This window comes from Rhinopithecus bieti, unplaced genomic scaffold (assembly GCF_001698545.2).
Source record: "Rhinopithecus bieti isolate Rb0 unplaced genomic scaffold, ASM169854v2 scaffold_8678, whole genome shotgun sequence".
NCBI lineage: Eukaryota > Metazoa > Chordata > Mammalia > Primates > Cercopithecidae > Rhinopithecus > Rhinopithecus bieti.
Genome location: NW_016805777.1, coordinates 143,602 through 159,684, shown reverse-complemented (window position 1 = coordinate 159,684; position 16,083 = coordinate 143,602). Strand labels below are relative to the sequence as shown.

At 37.5% G+C, this 16,083-nt stretch overlaps 1 protein-coding gene, 1 long non-coding RNA gene and 1 pseudogene across 3 annotated transcripts in view; 2 read left to right on the top strand and 1 right to left on the bottom strand.

The window, feature by feature from the left end:
* HEPHL1 (hephaestin like 1) overlaps positions 1-16,083 on the bottom strand; it is a 79,068-nt gene that overhangs the window by 45,754 nt on the left and 17,231 nt on the right. Inside the window, exon 2 of the mRNA XM_017873716.1 lies at positions 13,837-14,081. Within this exon, the coding sequence (XP_017729205.1) occupies positions 13,837-14,081 (245 nt within the window). The remainder of the gene's footprint in view (positions 1-13,836; positions 14,082-16,083) is intronic.
* The window catches only part of LOC108530690 (uncharacterized), an 81,331-nt gene that overhangs the window by 56,790 nt on the left and 8,458 nt on the right, over positions 1-16,083 (top strand). The window lies entirely within an intron of this gene.
* Positions 4,202-5,153, top strand: LOC108530689 (prohibitin-like; annotated as a pseudogene).

Sequence of the window (16,083 nt, the reverse complement as noted above, 5' to 3'; positions counted from 1 at the left end):
AATGTACTTAATGGGTCTTGTTTTTATTATTATTAGGAGTTATTGAAGGCTATTATTGAAATGAGGAGAGAGAATCCCCAAACAGAGCCTTTGTGTCACTACTCAAGTTGAAGAATATCATTGGGAATCAAAAATAAAGTATAAATAGAAAGGAAGAAGTGATTTGGAGATAGGTAGCATATTAAGTTGTTCTGAAAGTCATTTTCAAAAGAATTTATTATGGATTTTGACCAATGGTAACATCAACAGTATGAAAGTATAAAACACTATTTATTTGCTTATATATGTTCTAGGCTGTGTGAGCTTTTAAAATTCACACAACTGTTTTACCCATCAGGTTTGAGAATTTTGAGGATTGATGGGGTCGTGGGAGAATGAAGCTCATTCATAAACAAACGGCAGAAGAGTAAAATATGCAATTTTTCAGAAGACAGCTTGCTAATTCCTATTCAAAGAAAGTATATAAAACCAGCAATTTTATTTGTAATAATGTATTGTAGAAACCTATTTGAAAACCTTTTTCAAATTACATGAACTGGAAGCAACCTAAATAATTATCAATATTGAACTGATACGTTCATATGATGGGATACTGCACAATTGTTAAATGGAAGTCTCACTGTATGTACTAATATGAGAAAATCTCCAAGACAAAGTAAAAAGTGAAAAACAGAAAGTGTTATGGCATAATCCCTTTTATATAAATGAGCAAGAATATACACATACATACATGCTAATATATGTATAGAAAAAAGTCTGTGAAAAATTTATAGAAATTGTTTAAGATTATTGCCTTTGGAGTGAAAGACAAGCGAGCAGGGCTTTAACTTTTCTTCTTATACCTCGTTACTCTTAAGAACTTCTTTTTTTTTTTTTTTTATTTTGAGACAGAGTCTCGCTCTGTGGCCCAGGCTGGAGTGCAGTGGCCAGATCTCAGCTCACTACAAGCTCTGCCTCCCAGGTTTACTCCATTCTTCTGCCTCAGCCTCCCGAGTAGCTGGGACTACAGGAGCCTGCCACCTCACCCGGCTAGTTTTTTGTATTTTTTAGTAGAGACGGGGTTTCACCATGTTAGCCAGGGTGGTCTCGATCTCCTGACCTCGTGATCCGCCCGTCTCGGCCTCCCAAAGTGCTGGGATTACAGGCTTGAGCCACCGCGCCCAGCCAAGAACTTCTAACCATGTTCATAGGATACTTTCTCTTTAATTTTCTATTTTGAACTAATTTTAGTGAGTATGTAAAGAATCAGATTGTGTGCAATTTTCCCCTGCTTTATACTTTTTTATATTAAAGCAAAAACCAGTCCAGATGCAGTGGCTCACACTTGTAATATGAGCACTTTGAGATGCCAAGGTGTGAGGATTGCCTGAGGCCAGGAGTTTGAGACTAGTCTAGGCAACATAGCGAGACCCCATCTCTATAAAAATAAAACAAATAAAATAAAAAATAAAATTTAAAACCAATAAAATTTATTTTTAAATAATTCCTAATACTTAAGCATATTTCAGATGTAGGTCAAGAAAGCACTAGTTCATTTTATCATTAAATGAAGGAATGTATATAAGACCTCTGGCACAGGCATTAACATAAAATAGTTTCTCAACTAATGTTAGCCCCACCCGCTCAACCTACTTCTAAGTTCCATTCTCTACCCCTCCCTAGGATGATATCTTGGAAGCAACAACTGTATATTTACTCTTCTTCACAACCCAGCATTGTGTCTGGCTCACAGCAAACACTAAGCTGAATTAAGCAGAGACTTTAAGACTTTCAAGCTTATAGCTATAGCAAAGACAAAACCTCATTAAAGGAGAGCAACGAAGTCAGCAAATTCTCTTCCCAAAAAAGCAACTATAAAGTTAGACAAAATTGATTTAAAAAATAACAAACCATTCTGGTATCTAGAAATTGAATAAAAACATTTAGCAATGTTTATGCTTGAAACTGCTGAACATCAGCTAAGAAGAGTAGGATTCTACAGCATTGTTTTTCTAACCACTCACAGATCCACTAGCAGAGAACATAAGATTTATTGGCTCAAGATGCTTAGGCACAACTGCTTCCAATCATTTGCTGACCACTGAGCTAAGCAGACATAGGAATGACCTCTCAGAAGCCAGACTTAAAAATAAAAATAAATAATAAAAAAAGCGGAAATCTCAGTGGCCACACACCATAGGAAAGATAATCCACAGATTTAGCCTGCAGGTTACTAAACAAAGAAGCAAGCAAACAACAACAAATAACCTAGAGTTGATGAAGGAATGAGAATCCAGAGTTGCTACATTACATTCTTTAAAAAATCCAGTTTTCAAGAACAACAAAAATATGAGAAACACAAAGAAACAGGCAAGTGTGATTAATAGTCAGAGAAAAAAAGGCAGCCAGTGGAAACTATCTCTCTTTATGTCCTTAGAGATTGAATTTAGCAGAGAAAGACTTCAAAGCAGCTACAATACATTCAAACAACTAAAAGGAATTATGTGTAAAGGGTTAAAGAAAAGTGGGAAAGACGACTCAACAAATAGAGAATCTTAATAAGCAAATAGAAATAATAAAAAGATCAAATTGGAATTTTGGCATTGAAAAGCACAATACGTTAAATAAAATACTCACTAGAGGAGCTCAACAATAGATTCAAGAAGACAAAAGAAAGTATCAGTGACCTTGAAGATAGATCAATAGAAATTATCCTATCTGAAAAAGAGAGTGGGGGAAATAGAAGAAAATGGATAGAACCCCAGAGACCAGTGGGACAATGTATTTACTAACATGTGTATAACAGTTGTCTTCAGAAAGAGGGGAGAACAACAAAAAAAGTATGGGATAAATATTTGAAGAAATAATGGCCCAAAATTTCCCAAATGTGATGAAAAACATTAACCTACACATCAAAGAAGCCTAATGAGTCAAAATTTGATAAATACAAAGAGGTCCACAAACAGATACATCATTGTTAAACTATGGAAAGTGTAAAGAAAGAGAAAAAGGTAATATTGAAACCAGATAGAGAAAAACGACCCATCACATACAAGGGAGCATCAGCATGATTAATGGTTGACTTCTCATCTGAACATTTGAAACCAGAAGACAATGAGATGATATACCCAAAGTGCCAGAGAGGAGATGTTAGCCAAGAATGCTATATCCAGCAAAACTATCCCTCAAAACTAAAGGCAAGACATTCTAGATAAATGAAGACTGAATGAGTTTGTTACTAGCAGAACTGCCTTACAAGGAATACTAAAGGACAATCAACCTCCATAATAAATGGAAATGTCACCAAAGAGTAACTTGAATTCACAGGAAGAAATGAAAAGCACCAGGAATGGGAAATATGTGACTTAATATAAGAGGTTCTATAAATATATTTTCCTTTATTTTCTTTATTTTTTAAAAGTCATAAAGTAATATAAAGCACCAAGTATATAACAATATATTGTTGGATTTATTTAGAGAAGGGTGTTACTTATAGATAGATAGATAGATAGATAGATAGATAGATAGATAGATAGATATCAATAAAAGCACAAAGGAGGGGGAGAGAATGGAACTTTATGGAGCAAAGCTTCTACATTTTGCCAGAATTTAGTTGGTAAAAGTGATCATCTAGGGTGCATATTACAATCCCGAGGCAAACCAATAAGAAAATGACTCAATGATATATAGGCTAAAAAATAAACAGAAATTAAAATATTATTCTAAGAAATATTTGTTCAACACAAAAGAAGGCAGTAAAAGAGGACCAGAGGAACAAAAAAGACATAAGACATATAGAAAATAATTAGCAAAATGACAAATATAAATCAAACTAATAAATAATTACATTAAGTGTGAAAAGTCTAACACCACAATCAAAATGCAGAGATTGTCACACTGGGGGAAAAAAGCAAGATTCAACTATATGCTGCTTTTATTGTGTCTTACATTCAAAGACACAAATAGGTTGAAAGTAAAAAATTGAAATAGCAAAAGTAAGACGCTGTATCAATAACAGACAAAATAGATTTTAAGACAAGAAATATTATTAGAGACAAAGCTATTTTGTTGCGATAAAAGGGTCAATATATCAGGAAAATATAACAGTTATAAATGTATTCATATCTAACAAACATGCATCAAAATACATGAAGGAAAAACTGACTTAATTTAAAGAACAGGGAATAGAAGCTGGCTGTGAAAGAGTCCAGCAGAAGGAAACATGGCTGCCAAAGTATTAGAGTCCATCGGCAAGTTTAGCCTGGTCTTAGCTGTTACAGGAGGCATGGTGAGCTCTGCCTTATATTATGTGGATACTGAGCACAGAGCTAAATCTCTGGCAGATTCCATGGAGTACAGGACATCGCAGTAGGGAAAGGAACTCACTTTCTCATCCTATTGGTACAGAAACCAATTATCATTGACTGCTACTCTTGATCACATAACACACCAGTCATCACTGGTAGTGAAGATTTACAGAATGTCAAGATTACAGTGCACATTGTCTTCCAGCCTGTCACTAGCCAGCTTCCTCACATCTTCACCGGCATTGGAGAGGACTATGATGAGCATGTGCTGCTGTACATCACTAAGAGATCCACGCATTACTGATTGCTTACTTTGATACTGGAGAACTGATCACCCAGAGAGAGCTAGTCTCCAGGCAGGTTAACAACGACCTTATGGAGCAAGCAGCCACCTTTAAGCTCATCCTAGATGATGTGAAAAGATCCTCATGTTACTGATGGCTTACTTTGATGCTGGAGAACTGATCACTCAGAGAGAGCTGGTCTCCAAGGCAGGTTAGCAATGACCTTACAGACTAAGCAACCACCTTTGAGTTCATCTTGGATGATGTATCCTTAACACATCTGACCTTTGGGAAGGAGTTCACAGAAGTGGTAGGAGTGAAACCAGTGGCTCAGCAGGAATCAGAGAGGGCCAGATTCGTGGTGGAAAAGTCTGAGCAGCAGAAAAAGGTGGCCATCTTCTCTGCCAAGGGAGTCTCCAAGGCAGCTGAGCTGAGTGCCAACTCACTGGCCACCACAGGTGATGGCCAGATTGAGCTGCACAAGCCGGAAGCTGCAGATGACATTGCATACCAGTTCTCACACTCTCATAACATCATCTACCTTCTAGCAGGGCAGTCTGTGCCCCTCCAGCTGCCCCAGTGAGGACCCACCCTGCCTGTACCTCCTCAGGCCAACTGGGCCACAGCCCCAATGATTCTTAACACTGTCTTCCTTCTGCTCCTACCTGAGAAATCGCTGTGAAATTTCATGATTGGCTTAAAGTGAATAAAATAAAAGTAAAATCACTTCAGATGTCTAATTATCAAATGAAGCTCTTTCACTCTTCTCACATTATCACATTCATTTACTTTTTTATCCACACCTGCTACGAAAAATTCCCGAGTGCCTATGCAGACTGGCTTTAGGTCCCAATTTGAGGTCTACTGTAGCTCCAACCTAGGTACTGCAATTGGCAGAACTAAGGTAGGGCAATGTGTGTGATGGATCTGCTTCTGTTGAAATGGGTTGGCCTGATTCTTGCCCCGCAGGGTCCTAATACTTGGATAGACTTAGACAGTGCAAGAGGAGCCCTAAACAGAGATCTGAGTCCTGCTGAAGACTTCTTTCTACCCTCAACTTTGGTCCCTTTCAAATATCCAGTGGAATTCTAACTTGAAGTATTGAATCCTTCTGGGGCTAAACATGCCTGCCAAAGATGTGTACATCCTGTGTTCCTGGCTTCCTTGTTCAGAGACTGCTCTTCTCCAGGGTTCTGTGCCTGAACTTTGAAAACAGATCTGTATAAACTGCTGTTAATAAGTGACACTCAGACCTTCCCCCCAAAAAATGGACAAATAGACAACTCAACAATAATTGTTGAAGATTTCAATATTCAACTCTCAATAACTGATAGAACACCTAACCAGAAAATCAGCAAGGATATAGGAGACTTGAACAACACTATGAACCAATTATACCTAAATGATGTCTCTGGAACATTGCACCCAATGACTATAGAATATACCTTCATTACAGAGCACATGGATGGTTCTCCAGAGTAGAGCATATGCTAGGCATAAAGTAAGTTTCAATACATTGAAAAGGATTACTATCACACAAAGTGTATTTTTCAATCACAATGGAATTAAATTAAATATCGACAGAAAAAAATCTTTGAAATCATCTAAATATTTGGAAATAAAATGATACACTTCTAAGTAACCCATAGGTCAAAGAACAAATCACAAGGGAAATTGTAAAATATTTTGAACTGAATTAAAATGAAGACAAAAATATCAAAATATATGAGATACAGGTAAAGCCATGCTTAAAAGTAAATTTAGATTTTAAATCATCTATCTCAGAAATTTAAAACCTCTCCAGTCAATAACCTAAGCTTTCATCTTAAGAAACTAGAAAAGAAGAGAAAACAAATCCAAAGCAAGCAGAAAGAAGAAATAAAGATTGGAACAGAAATCAATGAAAAAGAAAACAGAAAAAACAAAATAGATGAAACCAAAAGTTGGTACTTAGAAAAGATCAACAAAATTGAGACAACTTTATTTAGATTGGCCAAGAGAGAAAGAGAACACTAATTGCCAAAGTCAGGAATGAAAGAGGTGATATAACTGACCATAAAGAAATTAAAAGTATCATAAGGAAATATAGGCAACTTTCTGCCAAAATATTAGACAACTGAGATGAAACACACAAATTTCTAGAAAGACACAAGTTACCAAAACTAACTAAAATATAAAAAATTGGAATATACCTATAACAAGAAATTGAATTAGTAACAAAAAATCCTCCCTGAAAGTAAATTCAGGTTTAGATGGTTTTATATAAAAATTCTATCAAATACTAAGAAAAACCCATGCCAATACTTTACAAAATCTTTCAGAAAATAGAAGAGTGGAGATTTTCCAATTCATTCTATGAGAAAAGTATTGCCTTGACAACAAAATCAGATACAGACATCTCAAGAAAACTACAGACCAATAACCCTCATGACTTAGACACAAAAATTCTTAACAAAATATTAGTAAATCACATTCATCAGCATATACAAAGGATTGTATGCCATGGCCAAATGGGATTTATCTCACAATTGCCAAGTTGGCTTAACATCCAAAAATTAGTTAATGTAATAATATATCTCAATAGATATAGAAAAGCCACATGACCATCTCAACAGATATAGAAAAGTAATAAAATCCAGTACTTACTTAGTGAAAAACTCTCAACAGACTGGGAACAGAAAAGAATTTCCTCCAGTCCTAGTTAGAGCAATCAGATAAGAGGAAGAAATAAGGACATCCAGATTGGCCAGGAAAAAGTCAAATTATCCTTATTTGCAGATGATATAATCTTATATTTGGAAAAACCTAAAGACTTCACCAAAAACTATTATAACTTACAAATTTAGTAAAGTTGCAGTATACAAAATCAACATACAAAATCAGTAGCATTTCAATATGACAACAGTGAATAATCTGAAAAAGAAATCAAGAAATTAATTCCATTTACAGTAGCTACAAATAAAGTTAAATACCTAGAAATTAACTTAACTAAGGCAGTGAAGGATCTCCATAATGAAAACTATAAAACACTGATGAAAGAAATTGAAGAGGACAAAAAAATGGAAAAACATTTCATGTTCATGGATTGGAAGAATCAATATTGTTAAAATGTTCCTACTGTCCAAAGCAACCCCTATCAAAATACCAAGGACAGTCAACACAGAAATTGAAAAAACATTCCTAAAATTTATATGGAACCACAAAAAAACTAGAATAGCCAAAGCCATCCTAAGCAAAAAGGACAAAACTGGAGGAATCACATTACCTGACTTCAAATTATACTACAGAGCTATAGTAACCCAAATGGCATGGTACTGGCATAAAAACAGACACATAGACAAATGGAACAGAATAGAGAACCTGGAAATAAATCCATATATCTACAGTGAACTCATTTTTAACACAGGTGCTAAGAACATACATTGGGGAAAAGACAATCTCTTTAATAAATGGTACTGGGAAAACTGGATATCCATATGCAGAAGAATAAAACTAGACTCCTATCTCTCATCATAAACAAAAATCAAATAAAATCAAAATGGATTAAAAACTTTAAGGCCTTAAACTATAAAACTACAACAAGAAAATATTGGGGAAACTCTCCAGGACATTAGTCTCAGCAAAGATTTCTTGAGTAATACCCCATAAGCACAGGCAACCAAAGCAAAAGTGGATCAATGGGATCACATTACGTTAAAACGTTTCTACACAGCAAAGGAAACAATCAACAAAGTGAAGAGACAATCCATAAAATGGGAGAAAATATTTGCAAACTACCTATCTGGGGTTAATAACCAGAATATACAAGGAACTCTATAGGAAAAAAATCTAATTACCAGGTTTAAAAATGGGCAAAAGACCTGAATAGCTATTTCTCAAAAGAAGACATACAAATGGTAAACAAGTGTATGAAAAAGTGCCCACCATTATTGGTCATCAGAGAAATGTAAATCAAAACTACAATGAGATATTCTCCTAACCCAGTTAAAATGACTTTTATTCGAAAGACAGACAATAAAAAATTATAGTGAGGATGTGGAGAAAAGGGAATCCTTGTACATTGTTGCTGGGAATATAAATTAGTACAACCACTATGGAGACCAGTTTGAAATTTCCTCAGACAACTAAAACTAGAGCTATCATACAATCCAGCAATCCCACTGGTATGGGTACACACCCCATTTTAATGTACCCCCAAAAAGGGAAATCAGATATCTGCACTTCCATGTTTACTGCAGCATTATTCATAGCAGCCAAGATTTGGAAGCCAGCTGTGTCTATCAGCAGACAAATGGATAAAGAAGATGTGGTACATATACACAATGGAGTACTATTCAGTCACAAGAAAGAATGAGATCCTGTCATTTGCAACAATGTGGATGGAACTGGAGGTCATTATGTTAAGTGAAATAAGCTAAGCACAGAAAGACAAACTTCACATGTTCTCACTTATTTGTGGGAACTAAAAATTAGAACAATTGAACTAATAGAGAATAGAAGGATGGATACCAGAGGCCAGGAAGGGTAGTGGAAAGGTAGGAGGAAGTGGGGATGGTTAACGGATATAAAAAACAGAAAGAATTAATAAGACCTATTATTTGCTAGCACAACAGGGTGACAATAGTCAAAAATAATTTAATTGTACATTTTAGAATAACGAGAGTATAACTGGATTGTCTGAAACACAAAGGATAAATGCTTGAGGTGATGGATACTCCATGTACTGTGATATTATTATTATGCATTGCATGCTTGTATCAAAATATCTCATGCAACCCATAAATATATACATCTACTATATTCCCACAAAAATTCAAAATTTAAAAAAAAGAAAGAAACTTTCTTTCTGATAAAAAGCTATCTGGAAAAAATGCACAGCTAGCCTCATGCTTATGGAAGAAGACAAAATGCTTTCTTCCTAAGATTGGGAAAAAGGTAAGAATATCTGGTCTCACTACTAATATTAAATATTTTCCTAAAGGTTATAGCCATGTAATAAGTCAAAAGAAAAACATTAAAGGTATACAGATTGGTAAGGAAGAATTAAAACTCTCTTCATTCACAATGGTGTAAGTCCATATGCAGAAAATTCCAACAAATCTACTAAACATCTACTAAGAAACAAGTTTAGTAAGGAAGTAGAATATAACTTCAACACACAAAACTTAATTCTATTTCTATGCACTAACACCAAACAATCCAAAAATGAAATTAAGAAAACTATTCCATTCATAATATCAACAGAAAAAATAAAATACTTTGGAATAAATTTTAAAAAAGAAATGCAAATCTTGTAAACTAAAAACTAAAACATTATTGAGAGAAATTAAAGACCTAAATTCCATGTTCATGGATTGAAAGACTCAATATTGGCAAGATGACCATTTGTTTTTTAAATGCAGATGGAATTTTCCTACAATTTATCAACCAAATTAATGCGAAGCAAGTGCTATCAAAATCCTAGCTGTTTTTTTTTTTTTTGGTAAAAATTAATAAGCTGATCAAATATATATATGGAGGCAAAGAACCTAAATAGCAAAAAAGCCTCGAAAAGAATAACAAAGTTGAAGGATTTATGCGACTGCATTTCAAAACTAACTAGAAGTTCACAGTAATCAAGACATTGTGGCAATGGTCCAAGGATAAGTATATAGATCAATGGAGCAGAATTAAGAGCACTGAAATTAACTCCTTATACTTATGGTTATTGATTTTTTTCTTTTTACTACAGCCTATGATTCATTCATCTTTTATCCTCAGGACCCAGAATCAGTGTCTGGCACCTGGTGGGTGTTCAATGAAAGGTTTATCAATGAATACAGACCTTTTGAAAAACTATATATGGTGGTGAGGAGAAGCAAATCAAGGGTCCCTCATGCCTGTAACTAAAGACCTGGCCATTGCTCTAAACTTTCACAAGAAGCCCTCTGGCAGACCCAGGAAGGTTGAAAATCAAGACTTCCCAGTGGCCTGCTGAGATCTGCACACAGGATGGGCAGTGCTGCTTAACTGCCTGCACAGGCAAAGGCGCAGTGTGGAACAGTGGAGAGAGCCCTAGAATGGTAGATAGAATAGTAATGAATAGCCTGTGTCTATCCCAACTCAGCTCCTAATCAACTGTAAGATTTTGGTCCAAGCACATTTCCTCTCTGAGTATTGATGATCTTGGGCTAGATCTGGGAAGCACACAAAAAGTGTTGAGAGAGCACTTACCACATGCCAAGCACTAGGCCAGGTACTGGGAAGCAATGCCCAGCAAGATCCAAGATGGTCCCTGCTCCTGGAACCCTACAATCTAATTTAGAGACAGACACACACGAGGAAGCAAACAGAAAAGGTCCCCTTTACTGTACCAGTTCTTAAAAACTGATATATAATGTGTGTATATATGTATGGGGTACATGTGATATTCTGTTACATGCATAGAAGGTGAAATGATCAAGTCAGGGTATTTAGGGTATCCATCACCTTGAGTATTTGTCATTTCTTTGTGTTCGGAACATCTCAAGTCCTCGTTTCTAGCTATTTTGAAATATACAATACATTGTTGTTAACTATAGTCACCCTATGGCGCTATTGAACATTAGAACTTATTCCTTCTATCTAACAATATGTTTGTACCCATTAACCTCTCTTCATCCCCCTACCACACACACCCTTCCCAACCTGCTGTTATCTATCACTCTACTCTCCGTCTTCATGAAATCCACTTTTTTTTAGCTCTCATATATGAGTGAGAACATGCTATATTTGTCTTTCTGTGCCTAGCTTATTTCACTTAACATGATGACCTCCAGTTCCATACATGTTGCTGCAAATGACATGATTTCATGCTTTTTATGGCCAAATAGTATTCTGTTGTGTATATAGACCACATTTTCTTTATCTATTCATCCACTGATGGACACTTAGTTTGATTCCATATCTTTGCCATTGCGAATAGTGCTGCAATAAACATGGGGGTGCAGATATCCTTTTGATAGACTGATTTCCTTTCCTTTGGATAAATACCCAGTAGTGGGACTGCTGGGTCATATGGTAGTTCTATTTTTCATTTTTTGAAGAATCTCCATACTGTTTTTCATAGTGACTGTACTAATTTACATTCCCACCAACAGTGTATAAGTGTTCTCTTTTCTTTGTGTCTTTGCCAGTATCTAACCAGATACAGATTAATGGCTTTATAGTTTCAGTTTGGGATGATGAAAATGTTGTGGAAATAGATCATGGTGATGATTGTACAATCTTGTGGATGTAATTAATGCCACTGAATTGAACACTTGAAAATGGTTAAAATGGTAAATTTTATGTTCATATGTTTTATCACAATTTTTTTGAAAAAAGAATTTGTGGCCCTATAAAGCTTTAGAATCACTGGCCTAAATGATTTTTCAGGACACCATTAACTCTATTAAGGTATGCTCTCCAGAAACATACGGAGGAAAGAAGACAACCACTAGACTTAAAGATGCCCCTATTTTCTCCATATTTGAAAAGTCAGGAACAACTATCTTGGTACAGCTTTACTTTCTACCTGCAGTATAAATAAGACACATGGAGTCAACCTGAACGCCCATCAGTGATAAACTGGATAAAGAAAATGTCATGCATATACACCTTGGAATACTATGCAGCCATAAAAAGAATGAGATGATGTCCTTTGCAGGAACTTGGATAAAGTTGGAGGCCATTATCCTTAGCAAACTAACACAGGAAGAGAAAACCAAATATCGCATGTTCTCACTTATAAGTGGGGGCTAAATTATGAGAACACATGGACACATAAAGGGGAACAACACACACTGGGGCCTAGCAGAGGGTGGAGGGTTGGAGGAGGGAGAGGATCCAGAAAAATAACTGGTGGGTACTAGGCTTAATGCCTGGGTGATGAAATAATCTTTACAACAAATCCCCATGACACAAGTTTACCTATGTAACAAACCTGCACATATACCCCTGAACATAAAATAAAAGTTAAAAAAACTGTGTTAAAGAAAATGCATTCACAGTTACACCTTAAAGTTCACCTGGCACAATTTTTGTGCTCATCCTCAATAACTAAGAACTACCAAATCTTGGCTGCACTCCAGGTGGAGGAAAAGAGAGTCCAGCACGAAGGGCAATCCCAGTTGTATGTTCACCATCAGAGTTCTCTCCTCTGGCTGCTTACAGAGACATGGCTGGGGCAGCTGCCACACACGTTAGGCTGCCTTGGAATATTTGTTAATGCCCAGAAACTCCCCTTTGATGATAATGTGATTTGCCTCAGAGTTAATGGCACTGTGCTGGCACATTTCCCAGAAGCAGTCACCTAGCAGGTACAGCACCTTTCGACTCATTCCACCAGGTCATGAGCAAGAATGAAATACAGGATGCAAAAATTATTTTTGATGTTGGAGAAATACTTGTGTCTCAAAAGTCTAAGAAAGTTGTTTAATATTTTTCAATTAGGGAGGAATCCAGAAACTGCCCTAATGAAACTCCTAAAGTACACACAAGAAGGAAGACAGGTCTGCTTCACAAAGGCAGCACCAAAAATAGCAGCCTGAAGCAAGGAGTGGGGATCAGCTTCTGTTGATAAAACCGTACCCGCAGCCAAGGCTGCTACTGGGTGATAGGAGCATGTGGCACTTTATCCAATGTGCAAATCAGGCATGAGTAAGTGACAAGGAAGAAAGCTAGTGTGCTTCTGGGGCATGGTGGAGCAGGTACTGAGGAGTTTTGTGTCAACATAAAGAAGAGCAAGGAAGAGGAGAGAGAGGAAATAAGGGAAAGAAAAAGCATGAAGGGGAGCCAGGCACGGTGGCTCACGCCGGTAATTCCAGCACATTGAGAGGCCGAGGCGGGCGGATCATTTGAAGTCAGGAGGTCGAGACCAGCCTGGCCAACATGGTGAAACCATATTTTCTCTACTAAAAATAAAAAAATAATTAGCTGGGCATGGTGGTACACATCTGCAATCCCAGCTACTACAGAGGCTGAGGCAGGAGAATATCTAGAACCAGGGAGACAGAGGTTGCAGTAAGCTGATATCATGCCACTGCACTCCAGCCTGGGCAACAGAGTGAGACTACCTCTGAAAAACAAAAAACAAAAAAAGCAAGAAAGGAGTGAGACAGAATAGATAGACAGAGATGGATGCAGGAGACAGAGAGGAGGCAAACATATCCATGTAATCATTGTGCTCCTAAAATCTCTTTAACTCTGACAGTTACCTTACTTATGAAATAGAGACAAGACCGCAATAATAGAGGATTGATATTTACCTTCCGAATCTTTGTTGTAGAAAACGCCATGTGGATGCAGAGAGTAAGGTCGAGAAGCAAAGTTCTTTAAATGAATGACAATCACATCACCCACTTCAGCCCTCAAGATGGGGCCCAGGAATCCAAGCCAGGGAGGTTTGGGGATCTCTATGGAGTAAGTTCCATCCGTGAAGTGTCTGTAAACAGCCTTCTTGTAAATACCACCTATCCTGTTGGGCCCTCTTTCAAGAAATAAGGTTGCAAGTCTAAAAGTAAGAAGAAAAATATTTTGTAATGGAAATGAAAAGAGAAGCCCTAATGGCTTACCATTAGGAGTTTATAAAGCATTGCATGTATGACCTCTCATTTGGTGTTCCCCATAACCTGTAATCTCTGTAGGGCTGGAAAGATCATCCTCAATTTACTAATGTGGAAATGAGATTCAGCAATTAAGTGGCACGCCAAAGGGCACGAGTAGTATTCACAACCAAACTAAAACAAATCCAAAGAACTCTAAAGCCGCACTACACATTTGCCGCTTTCCACTCAACGTGTTCCCCTTTGTTTTTTCATTTAACTAACACTCATTGCACATTTACTGCATTCCCAGCATGTGGCTAGATAGTGTAAAAAGTTTGTAATCAAATAATGGGCTTAGATGATTAAGCGTCAAGTGAATGATTGATACAACAGATATAGGCTCAACATTTCTAGGAACATAATAGCTCAGGGAGGCCAGGCATAGTGATCCACACCTGTAATCCCCACACTGAGAGGCCAAGGCAGGCAGATCTCTTGAGCCTAGGAGTTTGAGACCAGCCTGAGCAACATAGTGAGACCCTGTTTCTGCAAAAACAAACAAACAAAAAGAAAAAACAAAAAACAAAAAAACAGCCAGGCATTGTGGTGGGCTGCCTGTAGTCCCAGCTACCTGAGATGTTGAGGCACAAGGATCACTTAAGCCTGAGAAGTCGAGGCTGCAGTGAGCCATGATAGTGACAGAGCAAGACTCCATTTAAAAAAAAAGCAGAAAGTCAGGCATAGTAGCTCATGCTTGTAATCCCACTTTGGGAGGCCAAGGTGGGAGGATCACTTGAGCCCGGGAAGTTAAGGCTGCGATGAGCCAAGACTGCACTACTGCACTCCAGCCTGGATGACAGAGCAAGATCCTGTCTCAAAAAAAAAAAAAAAAAAAAAGGTTTGGAGAAGGAAAAGAATGCTATGGGTACAAGAGGTCAGACAATTGCAAGAATTAAGGAGAAGTAGGATTGGATAACAAAAGGGAAAACTGAGGACACTAAGCGGGACAACGGATGTACAGTGAGGAGGAAGCAGTACAGATGGAATGGGAAGAGCAGGTTATAGGCTGATGCACAGGTCTAGGAGGTGAGGAATGAGAGATAAGGATGCATGTAAGTTCCGGAGATAGACTGACAAGTTTAATTCCGGGTTGGAGAATTTAAAATTTATCTTGGAAGCACTGAGACTCACTGAGGTTTTTCACAAAATGGGTGACATGATAATCACGTATTTAAGGACCATTCTATGGCAGTGGTGTGCAAGTTTTAGAGGAGTTGAGCAAAAGGCAGAGCAAAGTTGAGGGGCAGAGAAACTGTTATGAGACCAGAAGGGGGTGGTGCAATAGAAGAAAAGGAGTGGACATGAGAAAAACAGAATTCTAAGACTTGAGATGACCAGATGCCCTCCTGAGAACCTGGATGTAGGGCAGACTCAGTCCCTAGTGTCTGGGAGCGTGAAACAATAGCACTGCTTGGGAGTTGCCAGACAATCTTCTCCTGGAGAGGTGAAGCCCCCTTCCCCACTCTCAGTCTATGTGCTTAGCATGGAGCTCCCATCCTAGCTCCAGCTCTGTAAATACTGGCTTCTGCTTGAGCAAAAGCTCCAGCACTCCTGGGTGCAGTCATCCCAATGTAGCTGTGTCCCTTTTGGGGGCAAGAGGCCACATCTTACTCTGAGACACACTCCTGCAAGTGTCCGTGCATTTAGTCTCTCTCAGTTATCCAACAAACATTAATTATATCAAGCCCTGACCTCAGTACTAGGGATATGGAGGAAAAAAGACAAAGCCCTGCCTTGAAGGAGCCCCTATTCTGGAAGGGAGAGTTATGAGAACACAGATTATGTTCTGGGGCTTCTAATCTGGAGTCAAAGATAGGTCAGGGGAGGTTTCCTTAAGGAAGTAATGCTTCAGTATACTTTCTTTTTTTTTTTTTTTTTTTTTTTTTTGAGGCGGAGTCTCGCTCTGTC